We start from the raw sequence: 23597 nt of genomic DNA, 5'->3' as shown, positions 1-23597 counted from the left end.
ATCAACCCGGCGCTGGAATTGGATTCCCCTTTCGAGCAGGTTTGGGGAAATGTCATTATTAGATTCACGTCTCACTGAGGTCCAGGTGGTGGATGAAAGAGACTCCCTCTTCGTGGAGACCTGCTTCAGGAAGGCGTGGCTTAGGGAGGGTCATTGATGTCGAGTGACGCTTGATGAGGCGAGATAACTGATCATTAGCGTTCCATGCGGATCAGGATAGGTTAATTGGGGGTCCTTGGTATTGTATTGTGCTGTCTGGATGCATTGCCATATTTCATGTTTCTGATATGCTAAAGTTGGTCGGTTGATTTGGTCGTTTGGCCCATCCATTGCCAAGGGTCATGAAGACCCTATCCACAACTTGTACTTGAAATCTGGTTGTTACAGTAATAACAGTTGTTAGTTCCCATCATCACCATTACAAAAAAAAAAAAAGGAAAAATGTTACTACCATTTACCTGATAAGTTCTTCATTCATTGAAATGTTACCCCTTCCTTACTGATGTCTTTATTCAGAAAACGTTTTCCTTGCTTTACGTAAAAGTTATAAGTTCTCTCATCAAATCAGTAAAATGTATTCCCTGTTTCTTGTCGAGAATAGAAAAACGCCCAACTTTCACCTGAAGGACTGATAATTACTCCCCTCTCTCGTCCAAAGATCAAAACATTCACATTATCATTCATAAAAAAGAATATATTTTCTCTCCCACTTCCTCGCCTTTGAACTTGACTAAATTCCCTTTCTCCGCCGCCGCCAGCCATCAAAAACATCACAGTTCTTGCCGTACGCCATTACCAATCACTCTTCTACTCTATAAAAACATATTCCACCTTTGTAATCACAGACCACCGTTAAAACGCCAAATCTTTCCCCCTCAACCCTTTGGAGAGAGAGAAAAAAAACACCCACAGACTTTACTTTTCCCTAAAAACCTTTAACTAAAGACATCCCTCCACCCCCCGAACTCCTTCATCCTCAACGAAAGGTTTGGGGGAAAACATTCTCACGCCTTTGGTAGGGAATGTTTCCGGGTGTGTTGGATGCAGCTGTGTAGCGAGTGTAGTGTGTGTGTGTAGTGTGTGTGTGTGTGTGTGTGTGTGGGTGTGATTATTCGGTTGGGTCTCGTGCCTATGAACTACCCAGGGTTATAGATCAAGGCTCCGTCGGCGTCAGATTTCTTCGTAGATCTTCCACACCTTCGTCAGGTGGTGAGGAGAACTTGGAAGACTCACATCTGCTCTCGTTAGGTATATGGACAATGATGGTTTAGGAAGCTAAGGCGTCGTGTACCGCTTCCGTCTGCCCTTGAGGTTGGGGTGAAGTGGGTGAGGTGGGGGACACACACACACACACGCCCTCAGGATTTACTATCTACCATTCCTCCCTAAAGTGCCCTTGGCCTTGGACGAGAGAGGTGCAGCTGCTCCACTGAGGAAAAATAAATAGAAATACAGCTCCAAGGTCATGACAGAGAGGAGAAAGTCATGGAATCATGGTGAGGAGAGAGAGAGAGAGAGAGAGAGAGAGAGAGAGAGAGAGAGAGAGAGAGAGAGAGAGAGAGAGAGCAGCAGCAGCAGAGGCATTAAATCCAGTATATATATATATATATATATATATATATATATATATATATATATATATATATATATATATAAATGTTTAATAGTGGGTGACATGAATGAAAAGCTTAGGGTCAGAGGTTAAAGGAAATTGAAATATGTCTTTCTCCTCCTACCACACATATGAATGCCTGTTCTCTTCCATTATCACAAACAGCCTCATTGGTAGAACGAACCCTCAGTGATCTGTTGCTGTTTAAATTCATGTGTATTTGTATTCGCTCATGAGGGGTTCCTAGGCATGAATTAGAATAGTAAGAGAATGTTTGGGGTGTGTGTGTGTGTGTGTGTGTGTGTGTGTGTGTGTGTGTGTGTGTATTACAACTGGCAAGAGCGTAGCAAATTCATACTTTAAGCATAACAATGATGGAGAATACAAATGGTATAGACACAGGAGAGATAAGGGAGATAAGAACAGGGCTGATGAGTTCCTGGTAAGGACGAAGATTGCACTTAGAGCGAATAATGTGTTGTCTAGTATAAGACTTAGAGAAAACCTGGCAGATCATTCAGTGTTATATGTGTACGTTAGCTCATCATACAGAAGATGCAGGACGAAGAATATGGATGACAAATATGAGATATATTCAAACCTTAAGATGTTAAGAGTGAGGATCTTGACAGATCTGGAGCCAAGAGAGAATCCAATATAATATTATGAGATGTTAAGATCATGTGGAGGCGTTTGGGGAATGCATTCCTTTAAGCTGTGTAATGGTGTTTTGACGTCCTTGAGTGCATAAGTTGTGGAAAGAGAGGTACACTCGGGTGATCAGGTTAGGGAAGTTGGTTAAAAAGATAAAAGAGAGTCTGGGAAGAAAAGCTAAATTTTGCAAGCAAAGGATCGACGGATGAGGAAGACAACAGGATGTAGAATTACGAAAACCTGGAAAGATGAATAGAAATGATGAATAAATGAAGAGGAAAGTAGATTAGGGACCTCGGGAGGAAAAGTAGGTGGGAATTTACAGGAAAATGACAAACTTTAAAAGGAAGTTGGACTAAAGAAAAAGGGAAGAGAGGTATGTGCAAGGAGAGAGTGGGTAGCAGACAAGACTGGGAGGACGATCGGGAAAAAGAATTCAACTTTTAAAGAGTTTGAGAGAGTAATTTAGCGCACTCTTTGCACGTGATGGGGACAGAGCCTTGGCTCTCGGTACAGTAGGGTTAGAGATGATGAAGGAGAGAAAGAGATACGCAGGAAAGGAAGGCATTACAAAGGAGGAAGTCGATGGAGCAATATAGAATAGGAAGACTGGGTTATGGATAGGCACAGGAGGGGAATGGTTGAGAACAGAGACGAAGGTGCTGTGAAGTGGATCTGGGAAGTATTTATGGCAAAATATGGCAAATATATATATATATATATATATATATATATATATATATATATATATATATATATATATATATATATATATATATATTTTTTTTTTTTTTTTTTTTTTATAATTTGTCGCTGTCTCCCGCGTTTGCGAGGTAGCGCAAGGAAACAGACGAAAGAAATGGCCCAACCCCCCCCATACACATCTACATACACACGTCCACACACGCAAATATACATATCTACACAGCTTTCCTTGGTTTACCCCGGACGCTTCACATGCCCCGACTCAGTCCACTGACAGCACGTCAACCCCTGTATACCACATCGCTCCAATTCACTCTATTCCTTGCCCTCCTTTCACCCTCCTGCATGTTCAGGCCCCGATCACACAAAATCCTTTTCACTCCATCTTTCCACCTCCAATTTGGTCTCCCTCTTCTCCTCGTTCCCTCCACCTCCGACACATATATCCTCTTGGTCAATCTTTCCTCACTCATTCTCTCCATGTGCCCAAACCATTTCAAAACACCCTCTTCTGCTCTCTCAACCACGCTCTTTTTATTTCCACACATCTCTCTTACCCTTACGTTACTTACTCGATCAAACCACCTCACACCACACATTGTCCTCAAACATCTCATTTCCAGCACATCCATCCTCCTGCGCACAACTCTATCCATAGCCCACGCCTCGCAACCATACAACATTGTTGGAACTACTATTCCTTCAAACATACCCATTTTTGCTTTCCGGGATAATGTTCTCGACTTCCACACATTTTTCAAGGCTCCCAAAATTTTCGCCCCCTCCCCCACCCTATGATCCACTTCCGCTTCCATGGTTCCATCCGCTGACAGATCCACTCCCAGATATCTAAAACACTTCACTTCCTCCAGTTTTTCTCCATTCAAACTCACCTCCCAATTGACTTGACCCTCAACCCTACTGTACCTAATAACCTTGCTCTTATTCACATTTACTCTTAACTTTCTTCTTTCACACACTTTACCAAACTCCGTCACCAGCTTCTGCAGTTTCTCACATGAATCCGCCACCAGCGCTGTATCATCAGCGAACAACAACTGACTCACTTCCCAAGCTCTCTCATCCCCAACAGACTTCATACTTGCCCCTCTTTCCAAGACTCTTGCATTTACCTCCCTAACAACCCCATCCATAAACAAATTAAACAACCATGGAGACATCACACACCCCTGCCGCAAACCTACATTCACTGAGAACCAATCACTTTCCTCTCTTCCTACACGTACACATGCCTTACATCCTCGATAAAAACTTTTCACTGCTTATATATATATATATATATATATATATATATATATATATATATATATATATATATATATATATATATATATTACCACCTTGTATTCTAAACATTATGACACGATGGACGAAGGATTTTGAGAATTGCCCAACGGTCTAGCCTCACATTGGCCCCTCGTCTCTCATGATATTGTAATATATCGATTGCCAGCGACATATCCTGTCATTAACCTTAATAAATGTTATATTGATATCATATTTCGAGGGAGATGACTATAAAGTGGAGCTACCATAATTATTACGAAATCTAACTCCCTATTCAGGCTTACCAACCTTACCGAGACAACACGAGTCGTATTAATCATTTCGAAAAGCATCGCACCCATCCGGGAAGATACTTTTTTGACCGTGTGTACACAAGGGAGGAAATTGTGGCACCCTGCGCATGGTTAGCAAGACGTATGATACTATAGTTCCCATTGATGTTGATGGGGTTAGTGAGTTAGAGTTTTGTAACTGGACCAAAGAAAAGAGAAAACAAATCAAGATATCCAGTACCTTACCTGAGCGAGTCTTTGTGTGAAATCATACATAGATGGAAGATCCAATTCTCTATATCCAGCAACTTCAAGTCTTTATCTAGAATGGAAGGTATCGAAGGTGTATCCACGGGCAGTCTGGACATAAGTCACTCTAGGTTAAAGGCATTAGAGTAGTGAAGATGGGGGTGACATGTGTAGCACAGCTGAAAGTACGAGGATTGACAAAGGAAAGAATGAAGATGTGAGAAGGATATGCGGCGAGGAGACATCGTTACAAAAAAGTCTAACTGGAAAGTTATCAGTGGTTCTTCCAGTGATGGACCGAAACCATCCAGCATCTTCGAGTTCTTACTTGAATAGGAAAGTGATGAAGGTCTTGTAGTAAGGGAGTGAATACATCCACAACTTCCAGTCTTTACCTGAACTGGAAAGTGTTGAGAATTTTTCCAGTCACGTACCGATCAACAGCTAACTTCCAGACCTTACCTGAACTGGAAAGTATCAAGGGTTCTTCCCGCAAGGGACTGAGCGCCAGCCGGTTTCCAGTCCCTACCTAAACTGGAAAGTATCCAAGGCTCTGCTGACTTACTGAATACCAAACCAACTTCCAGTCCTCACTCTTAAACTGGAAAGTACCGAGCGTTCTTTCAGTCATGGACCAAAACTATCCAGCAACTTCCAGACCTCACCTGACCTGGAAAGTGCCAAGGGTCCTTCCAGCGATGGACCAAAACTATCCAGCAGCTTCCAGACCTCACCTGACCTGGAAAGTGCCAAGGGTCCTTCCAGCGATGGACCAAAACTATCCAGCAACTTCCAGACCTCACCTGAACTGGAAAGTATCGAGGGTCCTTCCAAGGGCTGTCTGGACGGGCATGCAGATGTGGAAGACTTGACAGTTTTGGTTCTGGTCGGCGTAGTAGCCATACTCCCGTCCGTCGCAGCTGAAGTTCTTGTTTATAACACCCACCACCGTCTCTGCGTCCGCTGCCAAGTCGAAGGCTCGCGGTCGGGTTGGCTTGAGCTGTTGGAAGGATCGAACGGGTTTAGCTTTGGTGTGTGTGTGTGTGTGAGAGAGAGAGAGAGAGAGAGAGAGAGAGAGAGAGAGAGAGAGAGAGAGAGAGAGAGAAAGACTCTAAGAGTACGTAAGCCCTATCGAACCACAGCCATGGATGATGAGGTGTGTGTGTCTCCTCCCCTCTTCCTCCTCCTCCTCGTTCCTCATTTTCAGAAGCATCGCCCTCCTGCGAGGTAGGAGGAATGTAAGACTTTAAGTTCGGCTTCGAACTACTGAATGAGATTACTTTTTTGAGGGGAAGGGCCTCATACTTTCCCCCGCTGGTTTTCATCGCTCGAGGAATCAGATTCGGTGTCTGAAATTTTGCAGCCCACTTTGAAGAACCTAAGATATAAATATATACTTTTAATACTTGAGACTTCAGTCTTTATGAAACGAGAAAAGTAAAAAAAAGATCTTACGATTTTGCGCATCATTCCTTGAAGGTATATATGTATACAGAAAACCTTTCGTATAATGTAAAATGAAACTATTAATCATCTCACATATGGAACAGAAGTTTTTAGATATGCCGGCTTATATCAAGCGTATGACGTTGACATGGCTATATTCACCCACCACCACCACCACAGCGAGGCTCATTACCACTGCCAAAAAAAAGTTATGTATTTTGCCTGAAGGTTTTGATACTTCAGCCTTTCCCTCACCCCACCACCACGTCCCATGAGATGCGGCCAAAACAAGCAGGAGTTTGTATATTTTCATTCTTGATGAGTTCAAGCATTACAGGAAAAAAAGGTGAAAGAGGGGGGAAAAAAGCTTAATTTTTTAATTTTCTCCTCCATAAGAGCAGAGGGGGGGAAAAAAAATGAAAACGAAGCTTGGACAAAATATTTCCTGTTTTTTATCCTCCCACGGTTCCAGAAGATTGTCAAAAAGTTTCGTTATTTTCACCTTTTGATATTAAAGTTTAGCAAAACATGACCATAATTTGGCTTAAAACTTCGGTATTTTCAGGATGAAAATGGAGACAAGAGCACATTAATGTTTTTGATCAGTTTTTTCTGTTTTTTTTTTTCTTTCGTCCTAATGAAAGAGACATGGGCAAAAATTTGTGAATTTTAACTAGATTTTTTTTATATAGATATATATTATATTTGTATACACCTATACTCACTGTAGAATACGAAGAAAAGTAATATTTTTTTCTTATAAAACTGACCATTGTGGCTTTCAGTGCAAAGTAAGGGGACGAAACATATTGATACTTAATAAAAAAACAGGTTTTAATATTTTGATTGCCATTCATGTGAAAGAAAATAAAAGGGGCAAAAAGAAAAAAAAAAAGAATGATGAAAGCATGAAAATTGATCCCTCATCTTTCGTAATGATTGAAGAAAAGTGTCCACACCTTTTGAACTCTTTTTTGCCCTGTCTGTGCAAGTGAGGGGAGGACGGCGGGGGGGGGACAAAAACTTTATGGAGATTTCCAGTAAAAGTTTTCCAGCACTTATTCCCCCCCTCCCCTCTCCCCCTCCCCTCTCCCCCTCCCCTCTCCCCCTCCCCTCCTCCACAACCCCCTCCCGCTACAAATGACATGTGACAGACGCACTGCCTTTTATCTCCCCACCACAAAAGAGACAGACATAGACGAAAAAAAAAGAAAAAAAAAACAAGATGGAGGAATAAACTCATCTATGTCAATGCCATCATTGCAAGAGAATAAATTTGTAACCTTTTCATTATTTTCAATATTGTTTATATTCTTGAATTACTCGTGTCATACAGTCCCTTACCTGTGTATCATTTGAATATTAATGTCAATCCAATATATATATATATATATATATATATATAGCTGGGTGAACTGTACGTCGAATGCTGCGCCCGGGATTCGAACCCGTGCGGGCCCATGTGTGCGTCATCGTCCGCATTTTCTTCTTTATTTCCTTTAGTCTTCACCTTCTCACTCAACCTCTGCTCCCACTCTCCACCCCTTACAAAACTCGTCCAAAATTTTACTCTATTTTCTTTTTTTAATCCACTTTTACAGTTTTATACATTAAAAAATTTGGCTCTCGAGCAGAACTTCCGTCCTTGGCTGAAGACGATCGAAAGCGAGACACTCAGAGACAGACAGACAATTCAGTACAACAGCAAAAATAATATGATCAAAGTTTTCTGTACGTACGCACTGCGTTTACATAACTTCTGGCGTTTGACATAGGCTAAACCAAAATGCGTAAATAAGATCTTGAGCGAAGTGTTAGCTTAAGCTCACTTTGTTGATAACATATGAACACAATTTAACAGAATGTTATTTGTAATTGATGTACTTAATTTGCTTGGATCTAAGGGTGTAATGAACACAAACTGATGAAATGTTTAGGTATGATTTTAGACGTTGGAACAACGATAAAATCTATTCAAACTGGTTGAAGCAACGTTGGTATCATATACTATAAAACTCTTCAAATAGAAAGTCACTGATATATGAATAGAAATGACTCAAACACCACATCATTCTATAGATGAACACAATAACACAATCGATTATCTATTTGTATTTATTCCTCCGTAACAAAACACGATTTGGAAATATTCAGCGGAGGGCCCAAGGTAATAGAAAACGAGTTCTCCATAAATTTTGTTGGAGTAACTGTGACATTAGTGGCAGCTGGAAGCTTTTATTTTTCTATACAAGTCCATTCACATCAGGAGCAAAATGCAAATTCAAACCAATTCTGCGTTGAGAGCCGCTCCAAACTTCGACATACCAGAGGCAAGAACAATAAACCCTAACAAATGTTATTATCTAAATGTAACCAACTTTTGCGAGCACAGTTTTCATAATTGTTTCATCGTATATCTGATAAAAGCGCCAATTATATATTCATTACATGATACGGTTAAAATGAAAAGATAAAATTTCAATCAAAAGAACATAGAAAAGTCTTGAGCCAGATATATCATGGTCATATTTACACAGAGTGGACAAATAGGTGAGCTTGTAAGAAAAGCAAAGATTTGAAATAAAAGCCCACAGAAAACGAAGGTTAAGGGGCCAGTGTACTCAGTAAAATTGAGTATGGTCTCAGAAGGACTTTGAAACCTGAAGCACATGATCAGTTTATGAATTACTGATGGTTTATAGTTATTATGAATTACATGGTGGTCATAGCTAAATGCTGACGTCCTCAGTGACTTGGGTAGGAATGAAAGTCTATAAAAGTCATATCACTAAATTGGAATAATGATGATTATGATGGTAATAGTGTTATTCATATTATACTCAAATTTCTATTTATGATATTTTTTTTTTTCGTGTATAGAAAACTCCAATTTCTACTTGTGATATACTTCGTGTATATAAAAAATAACTGATCATAGATTAGAATTGAAGATTACATAAATTGTATAGCGGAGCACTGGCAGTTTTGTGGCATTCGGACCACAGTGGCTCAAGTTAAAGTTATATATATGTGTTTCTTGACTGATGGCTTGGGGGACTGGGTTTCAGCAGTTGGAGGATTTCGGGAGTATTTCTTACGGTGTTCTTGGGAATGTGATTATCAAGAGAAGCCTTAGGGAGCACAGAAGAAATATGAGAGACCAATAGATTTCTTGAGCTTCGACGAGATGCTACCTTGTCAGTTAACCTGGAATTCACATGTGGTAAAACGTGTACGATCGGTCACATAATTAAGATATATGTAAACCCCTCTATATCACTCTTATCTTAAATCGTGATATATCATAGCGTTTATATATATGTGTATTTTTGTTTGTCTGTTTGTTTTTGCATGCAAATCCCTCAAAACATGACTGCTTTTCAGTAAACATTATTCAAACACAGGTGTTTCTTATTCATGGTTTTATAACGTAGTTACTACTTCACTCGACAGCATTTGTTGTCCTGGTGTTGGACATGTAGAAAAAAAAAAAACAATAGTCCTGTGGGCCATATTGATATTGTGGTTGTATATGGTCTTAGAATTTTCCTGTGGGCCATATGGATATTGTGGTTGTATATGGTCTTAGAATTTTCCTGTGGGCCATATTGATATTGTGGTTGTATATGGTCTTAGAATTTCCTGTGGGCCATATGGATATTGTGGCTGTATATGGTCTTAGAATTTTCCTTAACACTTGAGGAAGATGTTGAAAAAATACATTTCGCCTGGTGGATGTTGTAGTTTGATACTGAACGCCTTAATATAAACCTCGGCTGTTGATAAACCCAAACTCACAAGCGTGTTCTCATCTATCTTTTATTTGGCTTATGATGCGAATTACAGCTAAACACGAAGCTGTCGCTCTCGATGGCCGTGGAATCCAGCAACACACACACACACACACACACACACACACACACACACACACCGAAACTTGACAAATACTGATGTTTACATGGTTATAGTCACATACCATCTGTTTTCTTCCATTAGCGTTCCAAATTTACCATTTCTACCGAAGAATCTCTTTGTATTTTGCACGTTACTCCTTTGCGTCTGTGTGAGGTTACCCGGCAGCATCTCTTTACCTAATGTCTGTGTAGGCCAGGGGGGCGCACAGCCTTCCACACCCAACCTGCTGGTAATGTCTGTGTAGGCCAGGGGGTGCACAGCCTTCGTCTGTCAACAAGCCATTGTACACACACACACATACACACACACACACAGAGGAAAATTAGTTGTGGATTCCTGAGGTTTCTTCCTTGCTGGCTTGCCGGGTCATATATCCTGCCGACTGAGAGAGAGAGAGAGAGAGAGAGAGAGAGAGAGAGAGAGAGAGAGAGAGAGAGAGAGAGAGAGAGAGTGATATGAGGTGAGAGGGTGACTGGGTAATAAAGAGAGATGAAGTAGAGGCAGTAAAGTGAAAGTATATAAGTAAATAGAGAGAATCGAGACGAATAAGAGAGAGTGAAAGAAAATACTGTGCGATAGAAAAAGAGAAACATCCCAGTTTTGGACACAGTCAACGTGAAAAAGCATTAATTACTCAGTTGTGTAGTAAATTCCTTGACGTGATATCTCAACAAAACGCACATCATTTCCCCAGGAACTTTCACCGTTATGTAGGAGAACTTATATCAGCCACTGCTCTCATGGTTGCTGCATCCCATAGCTTCTGTGACGTGAACTGCCATACGAGGATGGACCGTTGTGATATACCTTCTTCTTTTCCCCATCTTCTTCTAAACTTACTGTCTTCTGAAGGTGGGTCTTATCCTTCATTTTTCTCTCATATGGTTTATCTTTGATCCGAGACGTTGATGAAAGAAACAAGCATTTTGTCCATGCGACGGCAGCATTTTGTCCATGCTACGGCAGCATTTTGTCCATGCTACGGCAGCATTTTGTCCATGCGACGGCAGCATTTTGTCCATGCTACGGCAGCATTTTGTCCATGCTACGGCAGCATTTTGTCCATGCGACGGCAGCATTTTGTCCATGCGACGGCAGCATTTTGTCCATGCGACGGCAGCATTTTGTCCATGCTACGGCAGCTTCTATAGAGATTGAAAAGATAGATTAGACAAGTAGCCATTAAGCTTTTCGCCAGGTTGAATTTTCAAAAGCAGAAAGAGAGCAATTAATTGCTCATTTCACTTGTTCTGTTCTCTTCATTGTAAAAATTCCATGAAAAAGGACGTAATGATGCACAGATTTAGTTTCTAACGTACCCAAGCCCCTGAGAAGGGCAAGATGTCTGGTTCTCACTGTACTGAGTGTGGAATACATTTTCCCATTTCATCGCAAGACAGAATGACTGTGAATTGGTGTCAACAGGTGATTACTATTTGTGTGTTACGGGGAAAGAGTTTGACAATGTCTTTACCCCCATGTATGTATGCACACACACACACACACACACACACACACACACACACACTCACACACACTCACACTCCTTAGTCAGGTCTGTGTGGATGTGTGTGTGTGTGTGTGTGTGTGTGTGTGTCTTTGTAAGTCAGCGTTACACTGCGTTTTTTTCTGGTCATGTGTATGTGTATGTACGATAAATGGACGTATATGTCTCACCTGTGTGTGTGTGTGTGTGTGTGTGTACACGCATCGTAAGCGTATTTCGTTTGGTTCATACGCTCGAGTCTGCTTCGTTCTTGACGAGAAAGAAAACGCGATAGGTCTTTCCTCATCTCCATCCCTACTTCACCTCCTGACTCTGCCTGTATCAATCATGAGAACACGTAGGCTGGAGCAGCAGCAGCGTCAGGAGGAGGAGGAGGCTGAGGCTACGACAAATATAAGAACCAGTCAATCTTGGGAGGTAAAGAAAATGAAGCAAATGGAAGCATTGCTTCGAAGCGCTCGAGGTCTCGGGGTTCACTATTATGATTCCTGAACGTCTGTCGCTTTAGTTGGGATTTTCGTTTATTTTCTTTTTCTTTCTTTTTTTTGCCTTTCGTCTTTTGGATTGTCGTCTTTCTTCTTCTTCTTTCTTGCTTGCTGATTGGCTGGTAAGTTGCCGGTTACCGGATCTCTTTCGCTAGTTAGGTATTTGTAATGGTTGTAATTCGTTATGTGTTTTGGTCTTGCTTCATTTTCTGAGTTCCGAAGCGTCCGAGGTGTTGCTTTAATTTTTCATGCGTGTCTCGACCCTCCTGAGCTCTTAGCTCTCCCGACTTCCTGTTCTTTCTCTCGCCCGTTTGTTTCTCCCTCGAGGTTCGTGAAGCAGTTCCTCCAAAGCGCGAAGTCGTGTGTCTGTGTGTGTGGATCCAGTCCGCTTGGTTCCTGTGTATTGTGAGAGGCGTTCATCATCCTTCGCCTCTCTGAAACTTTAAGGTTACGTCTGGTAGTCTTCTTCTTCTGTGTGTGTGTGTGTGTGTGTGTGTGTGTCTTCATCCTTTCGACTGCTGGTGGCTTTCGTGACACCATAGCCTTTGGACGGGAGTCCAAGATTTGATCAGCTTCCTCTATCTCCTCAATCACCCGGGTCTTCTCTCTTCATCCCTCCGTAGCCCAAAGACCTTCCAAGAAACAGGTATGTGTCGCTGGGACATTTCTCTGTTGGTTGGTATAACCTGAGGGAAGGGGTGTTGCCTCCGACTTGGCTGTGGCATCTTCCGTAAACGGAGAGGTGAGGGGAGGGTGGTCGGGTCTAGTCTGGTCGAGTAGGTGGGGTTGGGTGGTCTAGTCTGGTCGAGTAGGTGGGGTGGGGGGGTCTAGTCTGGTCGAGTAAGTGGGGTGGGGTGGTCTAGTCTGGTCGAGTATGTGGGGTGGGGTGGTCTAGTCTGGTCGAGTAGGTGGGGTTGGGTGGTCTAGTCTGGTCGAGTAGGTGGGGTGGGGTGGTCTAGTCTGGTCGAGTAAGTGGGGTGGGGTGGTCTAGTCTGGTCGAGTAACCCATTTTCCAAAAGGGAGTACACACCACTTCCCCCTGCTCCTGCTTGGAGCGCTGCCTGCAACGACTTTAGAAAAAAAAAAAAAGGTGTCACTTGTGGTTGTATGGTACCATTTTCAACTTGAGGACATATGCAAATATCTTCTGCTTTATGAACATAACGTCTAATGAATATATAGAAGTCACTTTGTTTAAACATTTGATAATTAGTGTGATAAATATCCTTTCCTATTCTCGCTTCTTTTTTTGGATAATTAGATCAACTCTTGATGATTATCTAAGGATGGAAAACAAGAGTTCGATCATGAGCAGCTGATGGGAGAGATGCTGGCCTACTGGTTGATATAGTATGGACACAAAGTACATCATACTTGGTGCATATTTCACATGGTCAGTTCGGCCTCCTCTTCCTTCCATTTGGAATACATCAGATGAGGCAGATGTTGTGTGTTACAATGTGTCTTGCTCGAACATGTGCACTTTATACATATCAAAAGTTGATACGTGAAGATAAAGGCATATACGATAGTGATAGAGGGAAAATGTCGATTAAAAGAAAGGGATTGTAAGGAATCAAGATGAAATGATAGTGAAGGTAATGTAAGTCTCAAGGAAATGGTGCACTGTGATGTGATGGTGAAATAGTGATGATGGTGATGATGGTGATGGTGGTGGTGGCGGGAGAAGAGGAGGGAGAAAGTTAGGGGAAGCCGTGAAGATGGTGAAGGGAAAGAGAGAGAGAGAGAGAGAGAGAGAGAGAGAGAGAGAGAGAGAGAGAGAGAGAGAGAGTATAAAAGAGGAGTGGCAGAAGAGGAGGAAGTCAGGAAGCCTGTCAGGAGAGAAAGAGAGAGAGAGAAGAGAGAGAGAGAGAGAGAGAGAGAGAGAGAGAGAGAGAGAGAGAGAGAGAGAGAGAGTACAAGAGAGGAAATTGGTGATGAGTAATGAGGTTTATGATATCGATGAGGTTGTCTGCCTCACGATGATAAGGATGTGAATGATATGAGGTTTGCAGTACAGTAACGAGGCAGAATGAGGAAAGACATCTCTCCGGGTCCTGGGAAAGTATAGTGGGATCTTTCCCCCTTTGCTTTCCCGATACTTTCCGTAGGCAGAGTCAGTAATGAGGAGGGGAAGGAAGGGAAGGAGGGGAGGGGGTTTACTGGTCTCTAACCCCCAGTGTTTGTTTGTTTGTGTTTGTTTGTGGATGTAGTAGCTTCCTGCGATTTTATGTTTGTTGGCCTTTCCCCATGTGCGTGTGTGTGTGTGTGTGTGTGTGTGTGTGTGTGTGTGTGTGTGTGTGTGTGTGTGTGTGTGAGTGTGTATACGTGAGTATGTTTCTGTGGATCTGTTTTACTTTAATCCCTTCATACCTCTTTACGCCTCATTATAGCTGAATGATTTTCATGCATGCATGAATGCCTGACGTGTCTTTTGCTGAAAAAAAGTACACACGAGTATATTGTACCTATTGGTATGTAGGAGTATGTTCATGCACATATGGCCCACAGAATATCGTCAAAACCCGATCTATTCTCTTCTAATTCCCCCGTCATGCACACACACACACCCCCAGAGCCCTCTCATTTGCATCTAGATTATGCATGTACGACGCCATTGCACTGATTAAAACCCTTGATTAAAAACAGCGTCCAGTGATCAAATGAAAATGTATAGTACCCCCCCAATATATAGAAAATGTATAGTACCTTCCAATATAGAAAAAATGTATAGTACCTTCCAATATAGAAAAAAATATATAGTACCTTCCAATATAGAAAAAATCTGTAGTACCTTCCAATATATAGAAAATGTATAGTACCTCCCAAAATATAGAAAATGTATAGTACCTCCCAATATATAGAAAATGTATAGTACCTTCCAATAACCTTTTATATATAGAAAATGGGTTCGCATTGATTGTGAGGTTAGTAACCTGTGCAAATTGCTCTTTCATGTCTTGACTCTATATATTCGCTTATGCTTTTTTATGATATTAGAGATAAGATATAAATATAAAGGTGATATAGTTTAAGTAAATGCATTATTTCACTTCGTGTTTACGTGCACTCGTAAACAGATACATGAAAACACACACATACGTTTTTGTCAGTGTCGTTATTGAGATGTGATTGCGTTTTTAATTAGGTAAATTAACTGGATTATCACGACACACACACACACACACACACACACACACACACACACACACACACACACACACACACACACACACACAGAATTCCATACATTTGCATAACCATCATATACAAAGAAATTATTTGCATTGTATAACACAGTAGAATAAATCATACAACATAAAGTTGTTAATTGTTAATGGTAATGTTGTTAATCTATTGGCATCGATCTATTGCAGGTTTATTGAGTATGATAATGTACTTATTCAAACCTCATTCACTCACTACCCACTCTCCCTTGTACACACCACTCTTCCTTACTCACTATCCTCATTTACTCATTACTCATTTCCTCTCGATCTCCTTGTACTTTCCACACCCCCTCACTCACCATCCTCATATACCTAGCCACCCACTGTACTCACCATCCTCATTAACTCACAACCCCCCCTTGTACTCACCATTCATTTCATTCACCACCCTCATCTACCCACAACCCACCCATACTCACCACTCTCATTTTACTCACTACCCTCATTCACTCATTACCCACCGCACTCCCCGACCTCATCTACTCACCCCATTATTGCTGAGTTCAGTGGCGACGGGTTCGATGAATAATACAGTCACAACCATAACCACAGCTCGAGCTAAAACAAGCTCGTTCATCCTGTTGAACTCAAGGGGAGGTGGGTCACCTCGAGTGGTTGGATGAGGCGGCAAAGGTCAAACACGAGGTCAAGGAAGGTCACCCTGAGGGATCTGTGAAAAAAAAAAGAAAAAAGAGAGGCGGGTTGGTCAGATGTCATGGAGAAATATAGTGAGTCTGGGAAAAATACATATATGTATATATATATTTCGTATAGAGAAAGGGGAAGAGAATTAAGACAAAGGGGAGGGACATTACTGAAATGAAAGTCTCTCTCTCTCTCTCTCTCTCTCTCTCTCTCTCTCTCTCTCTCTCTCTCTCTCTGTCCCTTTATCTGTACCTTTCTGTCCCTTTTCCTCTTCATTAATTTGACACAATAGCTAGTAAAAAATCCATAATCCATAAAACGCCGGTCCGAACTGGATCCAGAGTCAGCGCTGTAGCAGTCAAAAAGTGTTGGGGGTTTGCTCAACATTATTATTACGACTATTACTACTCTCGGTGTCATCAGTGAGAAGCCGTGCATCACAAAATTCCACACCCTTCCTTCACCTTAGGCAACCACACCAAAGACAGACACATTACTACTGCCTTGCTTGCCTGCACCACTTGACTACTACAGCCCTGCCTGCACGCGTGTATGCCTAGTCATACGACAACAGCATCAGCAGCAGCACAGAAAAAGAAGTAGCAGAAACACAGTACAGGGGCAACACGGAGATGTGCCAGCCAACAATGGGTGGCGGGTGAGGAGGAAGAAGAACCTTGCTCTGATGATGCAGAAGGCTTGCACACAAAATCAACAACACCAAAAGTAAGTCCAACACCACCACTACAACCTCCTTCACCTCGTCCAGTCCTGCGCCTGAACCCAGGCCCGCTTCCTGCACAGGCCCGACTGGCTCAATCCTCAGAGCCAATCCTTTTCCCGAAGTTACGGATCTAACTTGCCGACTTCCCTTACCTACATTAATCTATCGTCCAGAGGCTTCTTACCTTGGAGACCAGATGCGGATATGGGTACGAGCTGGCCCGAAACTAGGCGCAACCGACTTTATTGGGAGGAAAAGTCTGATGGCTGCTTACACCCTCTCATTTTTTGATTTTCCAAAGGAAAGAACAGAGAAGGGGGCCAAGTGGGGATTTCCCTCAAAGGCTCAGTCTTCTGTTCCTAAAGCTACCTCGCTAATGCGGGAAATGGCGAATAGTATGAAAAAAAAAAAAAAAAAGCTAGTAAAAAAAAGGATGAATAGTAAGTTCTTAAATACAGTCGATAAAGGAATATTCATGAACAAAAACACAATAGTCAAATGATACTGAAATAACAGACTCTCATTTGACCTTGGCTTTGATTCAGGATCGTATATGTGTTGAGACAGACAGAGAGACGACAGAGACAGACAGAGAGACAGACAGAGACAGACAGACAGACATATAGACAGACAGACAGACAGACAGACAGACATATAGACAGACAGACAGAGACAGACAGAGACAGACAGATAGACAGACATATAGACAGACAGACAGAGACAGACAGAGACAGACAGACAGACAGACAGACAGACATATAGACAGACATATAGACAGACAGACAGAGACAGACAGAGACAGACAGACATATAGACAGACAGACAGACAGATAGACAGACAGACAAAACAAGAGTCATTCGAAGTATTCCTTTTCCTGACAACTTCCGACATATTCATTTTAAATCCTTATACATATGACAATAGTCTTCGAAGTTCTGAACTTCTGAGAAGGAGAGAGAGAGAGAGAGAGAGAGAGAGAGAGAGAGAGAGAGAGAGAGAGAGAGAGTTGTGGAGTTAACCTCGTGTGTTGTTATGATTAATTTACACCCCCTCGACAAACTGCAAACTAATTTTCCTTTAGCTGAGGCACCCTCCACTAATGCACTTCCCGTGTTCTTTTTTTCCCCCGAATCTCCCTCCCAAATCCCGTTTTCTTTCACATTCTCTCAGTATTGATAATAGTATTAGTATCACTAGTAGTAGTAGTATTGATAATAGTATTGATATCACTAGTAATAGTGATGATAATGATAATGACTGTGATGATGATGATATGGGCCAGGTCAAAGATCACGTTGTATCAGAAAGACGAAACTTTGTGCTCTAAGATCGTACCGTCGTACTTGAGGATCGTACCGTCGTACTTGAGGATCGTACCGTCGGTCGTGGCGGTCGTGGTCTAAGATCGTACCGTCGTGCTCAAGGCTCGTACCGTCGTCCTCAAAGATCGTATCGTCGTGCTCAAAGATCGTACCATCGTGCTCAAGGATCGTACCATCGTGCTCAAGGATCGTACCATCGTGCTCAAAGATCGTACCGTCGTGCTCAAGGATCGTACCATCGTGCTCAAGGATCGTACCATCGTGCTCAAAGATCGTACCATCGTGCTCAAGGATCGTACCATCGTGCTCAAGGATCGTACCATCGTGCTCAAAGATCGTACCGTCGTGCTCAAGCAGAAAGAAATACAAGAACATGGAGAAAGAAACACAAAAACGAACGGAGAGAAAGAGACACAAAAACATGTGAGAAAGAGACACAAGAACATGTGAGAAAGAGACACAAGAACATGTGAGAAAGAGAGAGACAAGAACATGTGAGAAAGATACAAGCCAGTGATGCTATGGAAGCAAGATACACGAATGTACATATATAAGGAAGAGCGTTCCACCCAGCTGGATCAGCAATGGTGGCTACGTGAGTATCTTCAACAAATGCATCAGACCTCACCACCTCACAACCACATATGGAAACACATATAGGGTATAACCCATGGATAGAGCTAGATGGTGCAGTAAATGGAGAAGTATACCGGATATGTTTTCAGCCCGAAATATATTCCAATTAGGATAACTACCCATTACCACAGATAGGAACAAATGCAGGTTCATATATCCTCATACACTCGTTAAACCCCCGAAATTTGTTGTGGCTAATGTGAAAGCGTGTATGAAGGGCGGTATAGATTTGGTGTGTGTGTGTGTTTTAAACGTGAGAAAGAATATAGACGTTAGATGCTATGGCGGACTTGCAACCAGAAATATCTATTTTCATTCACTCTGAAGTTTACATCTACTTATCAATACTGCTCGCTATCCTCCCTTCTATAGATGATGTCTATACCTTTGTCCTTCGATAAAACAGTTAATCAAGGACAGATGATGATGATAATAAAGGCAAACACAACCTAATGATATAGTTCAATGAGTGTACACATTTAGAATTACGTCAATATAGCACCAGCTACCAAAATAATTGAATTAACATAACAAGCATTTATTCATTTACAAAAGTAATAACCAAGATTTTTATGGTGTTTTATCAATAACTCATATAACGAAGATAGTGTCAGTGACATTATCAATGAATAGAAGAGTTATATCTGTCGAATCTATAAGAAAAAAAAAACGTAATGGTGTATTAAGTGATACAACACAAAAACAAGAAACATTTGAAAATACAGACAATGAAATACACAACAGGAGCAGACATAGAAACATTATGAAACATTCTGACTTAACAGAGTTTTGAAATTTAAGGAAGGAACGGTGACAATATACACGTATGATAAACATAATGGAAGACAGATAACAAAGATAAACTCCAAGAAATGTGAACTGACGTCCCGGCATAAAGTCACAACTCCTTCATTCGGATCTCCACAAACCAAGTCGAGCAATCTGAATGAAATTGACTGTTTTATGGTACATTTCTTCCTTTTTTTCGTTTCATTCCTTGGTGATTGGGATGAAACACCCCCACCCACCCCCCACCCAAAAAAAGCGAGTACATATCCATAGTAAGATACACACTCGTACATATAACACACACAATCATATGTACATATAGACACACATGCACATAAACACATACAGACATACAATATACGTGCAGATTCATGCGTGTTTACACACACACACACACACACACACACACACACACACACACCTACTGGTTCTATCTATAAGCCTTCAATACATTCTCTCCACTTCATCGTCCTTCCATTCCCATCCTCTTCCCCACACCGACCCCGACCATGAACTACCCATTCACCCTATCACCCATCACTCATTTGCATGTCACAGCTTAGTAATATCTACATTTCTCTTACACGCTTTCGCGCCGTTCCTCGTCCGCCAGTGTTACCAAGCAGCCACTCCAGCGCTCCTACCCTGAGGGCGGGCGTACATCCAACAATATTCGTAATGAGACATCCTTCCTCCTCCCTGCTTCCCTCTTCCTTGCCTCGCCTCACCCCAGGCCAGGTATAATTACGAGGGTAACGGCCCCGCGCAGGTAGGTGAGTCTACCTCATCAACGGGTTACGTAATGGTTCGTCCTAATGACGTAACGGGGTATCCGGATTGGACAAAAAAGGTTTTGCAGATTACGTAGCGGGATATCCGGATTAGACATGAATTTTCTTTTTCTCCGAAATAGAGAGGAAAAAAGAATATTTGTGTCTCATCTTTGTGATAGTGATGTCTTTGTTTTTCTTTGGAGGAAGTGAAAGTCCTGTCTTTTGATATGTGTCAGGTCACAGATATTTGAAAAGACATGAGAGGGTAGAGAGTTCCAAAGCTTCGACGTGTAGAAAAAGAAGCAGGTATCAAAACGGCCCACCCTTGAGTTGCTGATGGCCACACAGTAATCATGTGACGCAGCAGCTTGCAGAGTATTGCGTGGTCTAGCTAGTGGTAGGGGGCACACAAGCAGCCAGCTCTCTGGAGCAAAAACCAAAGTAATACCTATAGAAGAGGGAAAGTGAACCATCTTTGTGGCGTAGGGCAAGGAGGTCAAGTTTTGAAGTTAGCCTGGGACAGTTTATAAGTTTGAACGCTCTCGACCTAACTCTGTCAAGTAAGGATACAGAGCTAGAACCACCCCAGATGTGAGAGCAGCACTCCATACCTATTTGTACTGTACGGGGAGGGAGTTTCACACTCTTGGGACCCCGTGTCCCAAACACTTTTTTAGTATCATACGGCATTCTTACCTTTTTATTGTGTGTGTGTGTGTGTGTATGTATGTGGTGTGTGTGTGTGTGTGTGTGTGTGTGTGTGTGTGTGTGTGTGCGTGTGTGTACGTGTGTGTGTGTCTCACCTTCACCAATAAACTTTAAGAGGAAAAAGCCTTTACGACGAGTGGAGGACGTAACTTATTCTGCCTTATGATGCACTAAAGATCGCCATTTGAGGATAACGTACGAGACAGGGGAGGGAGCGAGGGAGGGTTGGGTTAGCCCTTGAGTGGTGTCCTTAAATTGTAACTTCTGTCACACGTTGATGACTTTGTACACAAAGCGGATTGACCACTCGAGTACTTTAGAGAATATCAGAATATTGTCGCGGGTTGCCCAGGGTCGAGGGCATAGGTTCGAATCCTGGTGGCGGCAGTCGGTCCACAGTCAACCTAGCTGTTCATCTACCCCTAGGGGTTGGTCGATAAAATGGGTACCTAGCTCAGGCTAGGATATATATATATATATATATATATATATATATATATATATATATATATATATATATATATATATATAATTTCCTTTGCTATAAAAATTGTATCGCATCAAAATGTCACATATATCTTTCTGAAGCACACACACACACGCGCGCGCGCGCGCACACACACACACACACACACACACACACACACACACACACACACACACACACACACACACACACACACACGCGCGCGCACACACACACACACACAAACACACACGCACACACACACACACACACACACACACACACACACACACACATAAAGACTCACACAAAAAAAGAACGTACATTTCTTCTACAATGCACACGACAGAGAAAACGCACATCTTCCCACACAAGAGAACGCGCCGCGGGTTCACACATTAATTTCCCGTCACTTCCCCTTTTTTTCTACCCTCACTCTCTCTCTCTCTTGCGCCTTCCTCAGGCCAGTGTGCTCCCTCGTCATTTATAGACAAGGTACAGGCGGCAGAGAGAGAGAGAGAGAGAGAGAGAGAGAGAGAGAGAGAGAGAGAGAGAGAGAGAGACGGAGGAGAGGGAGAGAGAGAAGTGCAGAAGACACAGCTATTGACTTTATATCGACAGCCTTGCCAGTGGTATATAACAAGACGACTCCTCATCCCTGAGGCATATGGAGATTCGAAGCTTCGAACCACCTGAGGCTTCACCCCCGCACCTAACACAGCGTTCCATAACCTTCCAGACTAAAAGTGGGTCAATCCTGTGCTCCAGGATGTTTCTGGAGATGCCCCCTCCCACAAGCGTTCCAGGGAACACTCCAACACTCCTTTAAAGTCAGATATTCTGAAATAATGACTCAGGGAAAAATCTCTCTCTCTCTCTCTCTCTCTCTCTCTCTCTCTCTCTCTCTCTCTCTCTCTCTCTCTCTCTCTCTCTCTCTCTGCCAGAGGTTGGCTCACGTCCACCTTCTCGCCTGCTGCTGGAGTTGTCTCATCATCTTCCACCAACAGAGGCAGAGAAAAGACCAGAGAATCTCTTTTGTTTCGTTGACGTTCGTTTCTTTAAAAGCCTCTTTGCTTCTGTGTGTGTGTGTGTGTGTGTGTGTGTCTTTCTCTCTCTCTCTCTCTCTCTCTCTCTCTCTCTCTCTCTCTCTCTCTCTCTCTCTCTCTCTCTCTCTCTCTCTGACAGACAGACATAGACAGCAAGGCAGAGCACACCCGGCTTCACTGTGGGACTATGAACTTTGCGGCATCATCATTAGCCAAGTGGTTTGGTTTTAGCACGTTCAGAATCGTCGCGGTGGTTCGCCAGCTCGCTTCTCGACGAGAGCAACTTCGTTCATAAACTGATTCATAGGACGTTTTCGTCCATGAGTCTGGGGTGGGTTCGTCATGCGTCTCATACCTACCGTTACTGTACTAAGATGCCCGAGGACCTCGAGCGAGAGAACGTTTTCCTCTTAGGTATTCGAAACGTTTCGGATCATCTGCTGTTCCATGGTATTGTTTATAGTGCTCCAGCGAGTTGGATGTGGGGGTGCTTCATCTCGTGATGCGTTCGAAGCGTTTCGGGTCATCTGCTTACCTCATAATGTGATTATAATACTCCCATCTTAAAAAACGAGAAGGCTTTGTCTTGTGAGTTGATTTCGAAGCGTTTCGAATCATTTACATCACTGCTAATGACATTCCAACGGGCGAAAGTTTCGTCACATACTCTGGCGATGGTATGTGATCTTGATATATCATGTTGGTAGAGGTTGTTCAAGATATAAGACATACCATAAGGGTTTATAGTGAGATATCTATTCAAGCTACTTCTATCTATTCCGCTGTCGCCGTGTGAAACTTTCCGAACGAGGCTTCAGTGTCTCAGATATGATGCCTTAGTCTCGGGATTTTATTCGAAACGTTCTGGGTCATCTGCGTCCCTCATAACGCAGATATGATATCCCAACATCTCAGTCGGAATGACGTAGCCTCATATGCATTCGAAGCGTTCCGGAGTCATCTGAGAGACTCATAAAAGGGGTTCGTAGTACTCTAATGCCTCGGAGACAATGACTTATTCTCATAATATGTTCGGAACGTTCGAACGCCGTTTTATGAAGACTTTATATATTTTCCAAACTATATCTGTGTATGGGATAATCG

General features: G+C 42.3%; 1 protein-coding gene across 1 annotated transcript in view; it reads right to left on the bottom strand.

The window, feature by feature from the left end:
- LOC139749208 (uncharacterized) overlaps window positions 1-23597 on the bottom strand; it is an 89158-nt gene that overhangs the window by 4100 nt on the left and 61461 nt on the right. Inside the window, exons 2-3 of the mRNA XM_071662895.1 lie at window positions 15871-16053; window positions 5604-5800 (exon numbers count right to left, since the gene is read on the bottom strand). Of these exons, the coding sequence (XP_071518996.1) occupies window positions 5604-5800; window positions 15871-15960 (287 nt within the window). The 5' untranslated portion in view covers window positions 15961-16053. The remainder of the gene's footprint in view (window positions 1-5603; window positions 5801-15870; window positions 16054-23597) is intronic.

This window comes from Panulirus ornatus, chromosome 6 (assembly GCF_036320965.1).
Source record: "Panulirus ornatus isolate Po-2019 chromosome 6, ASM3632096v1, whole genome shotgun sequence".
NCBI lineage: Eukaryota > Metazoa > Arthropoda > Malacostraca > Decapoda > Palinuridae > Panulirus > Panulirus ornatus.
The sequence above is the reverse complement of the archived record's forward strand: the minus strand, read 5'-3'. Positions and strand labels throughout refer to the sequence as shown.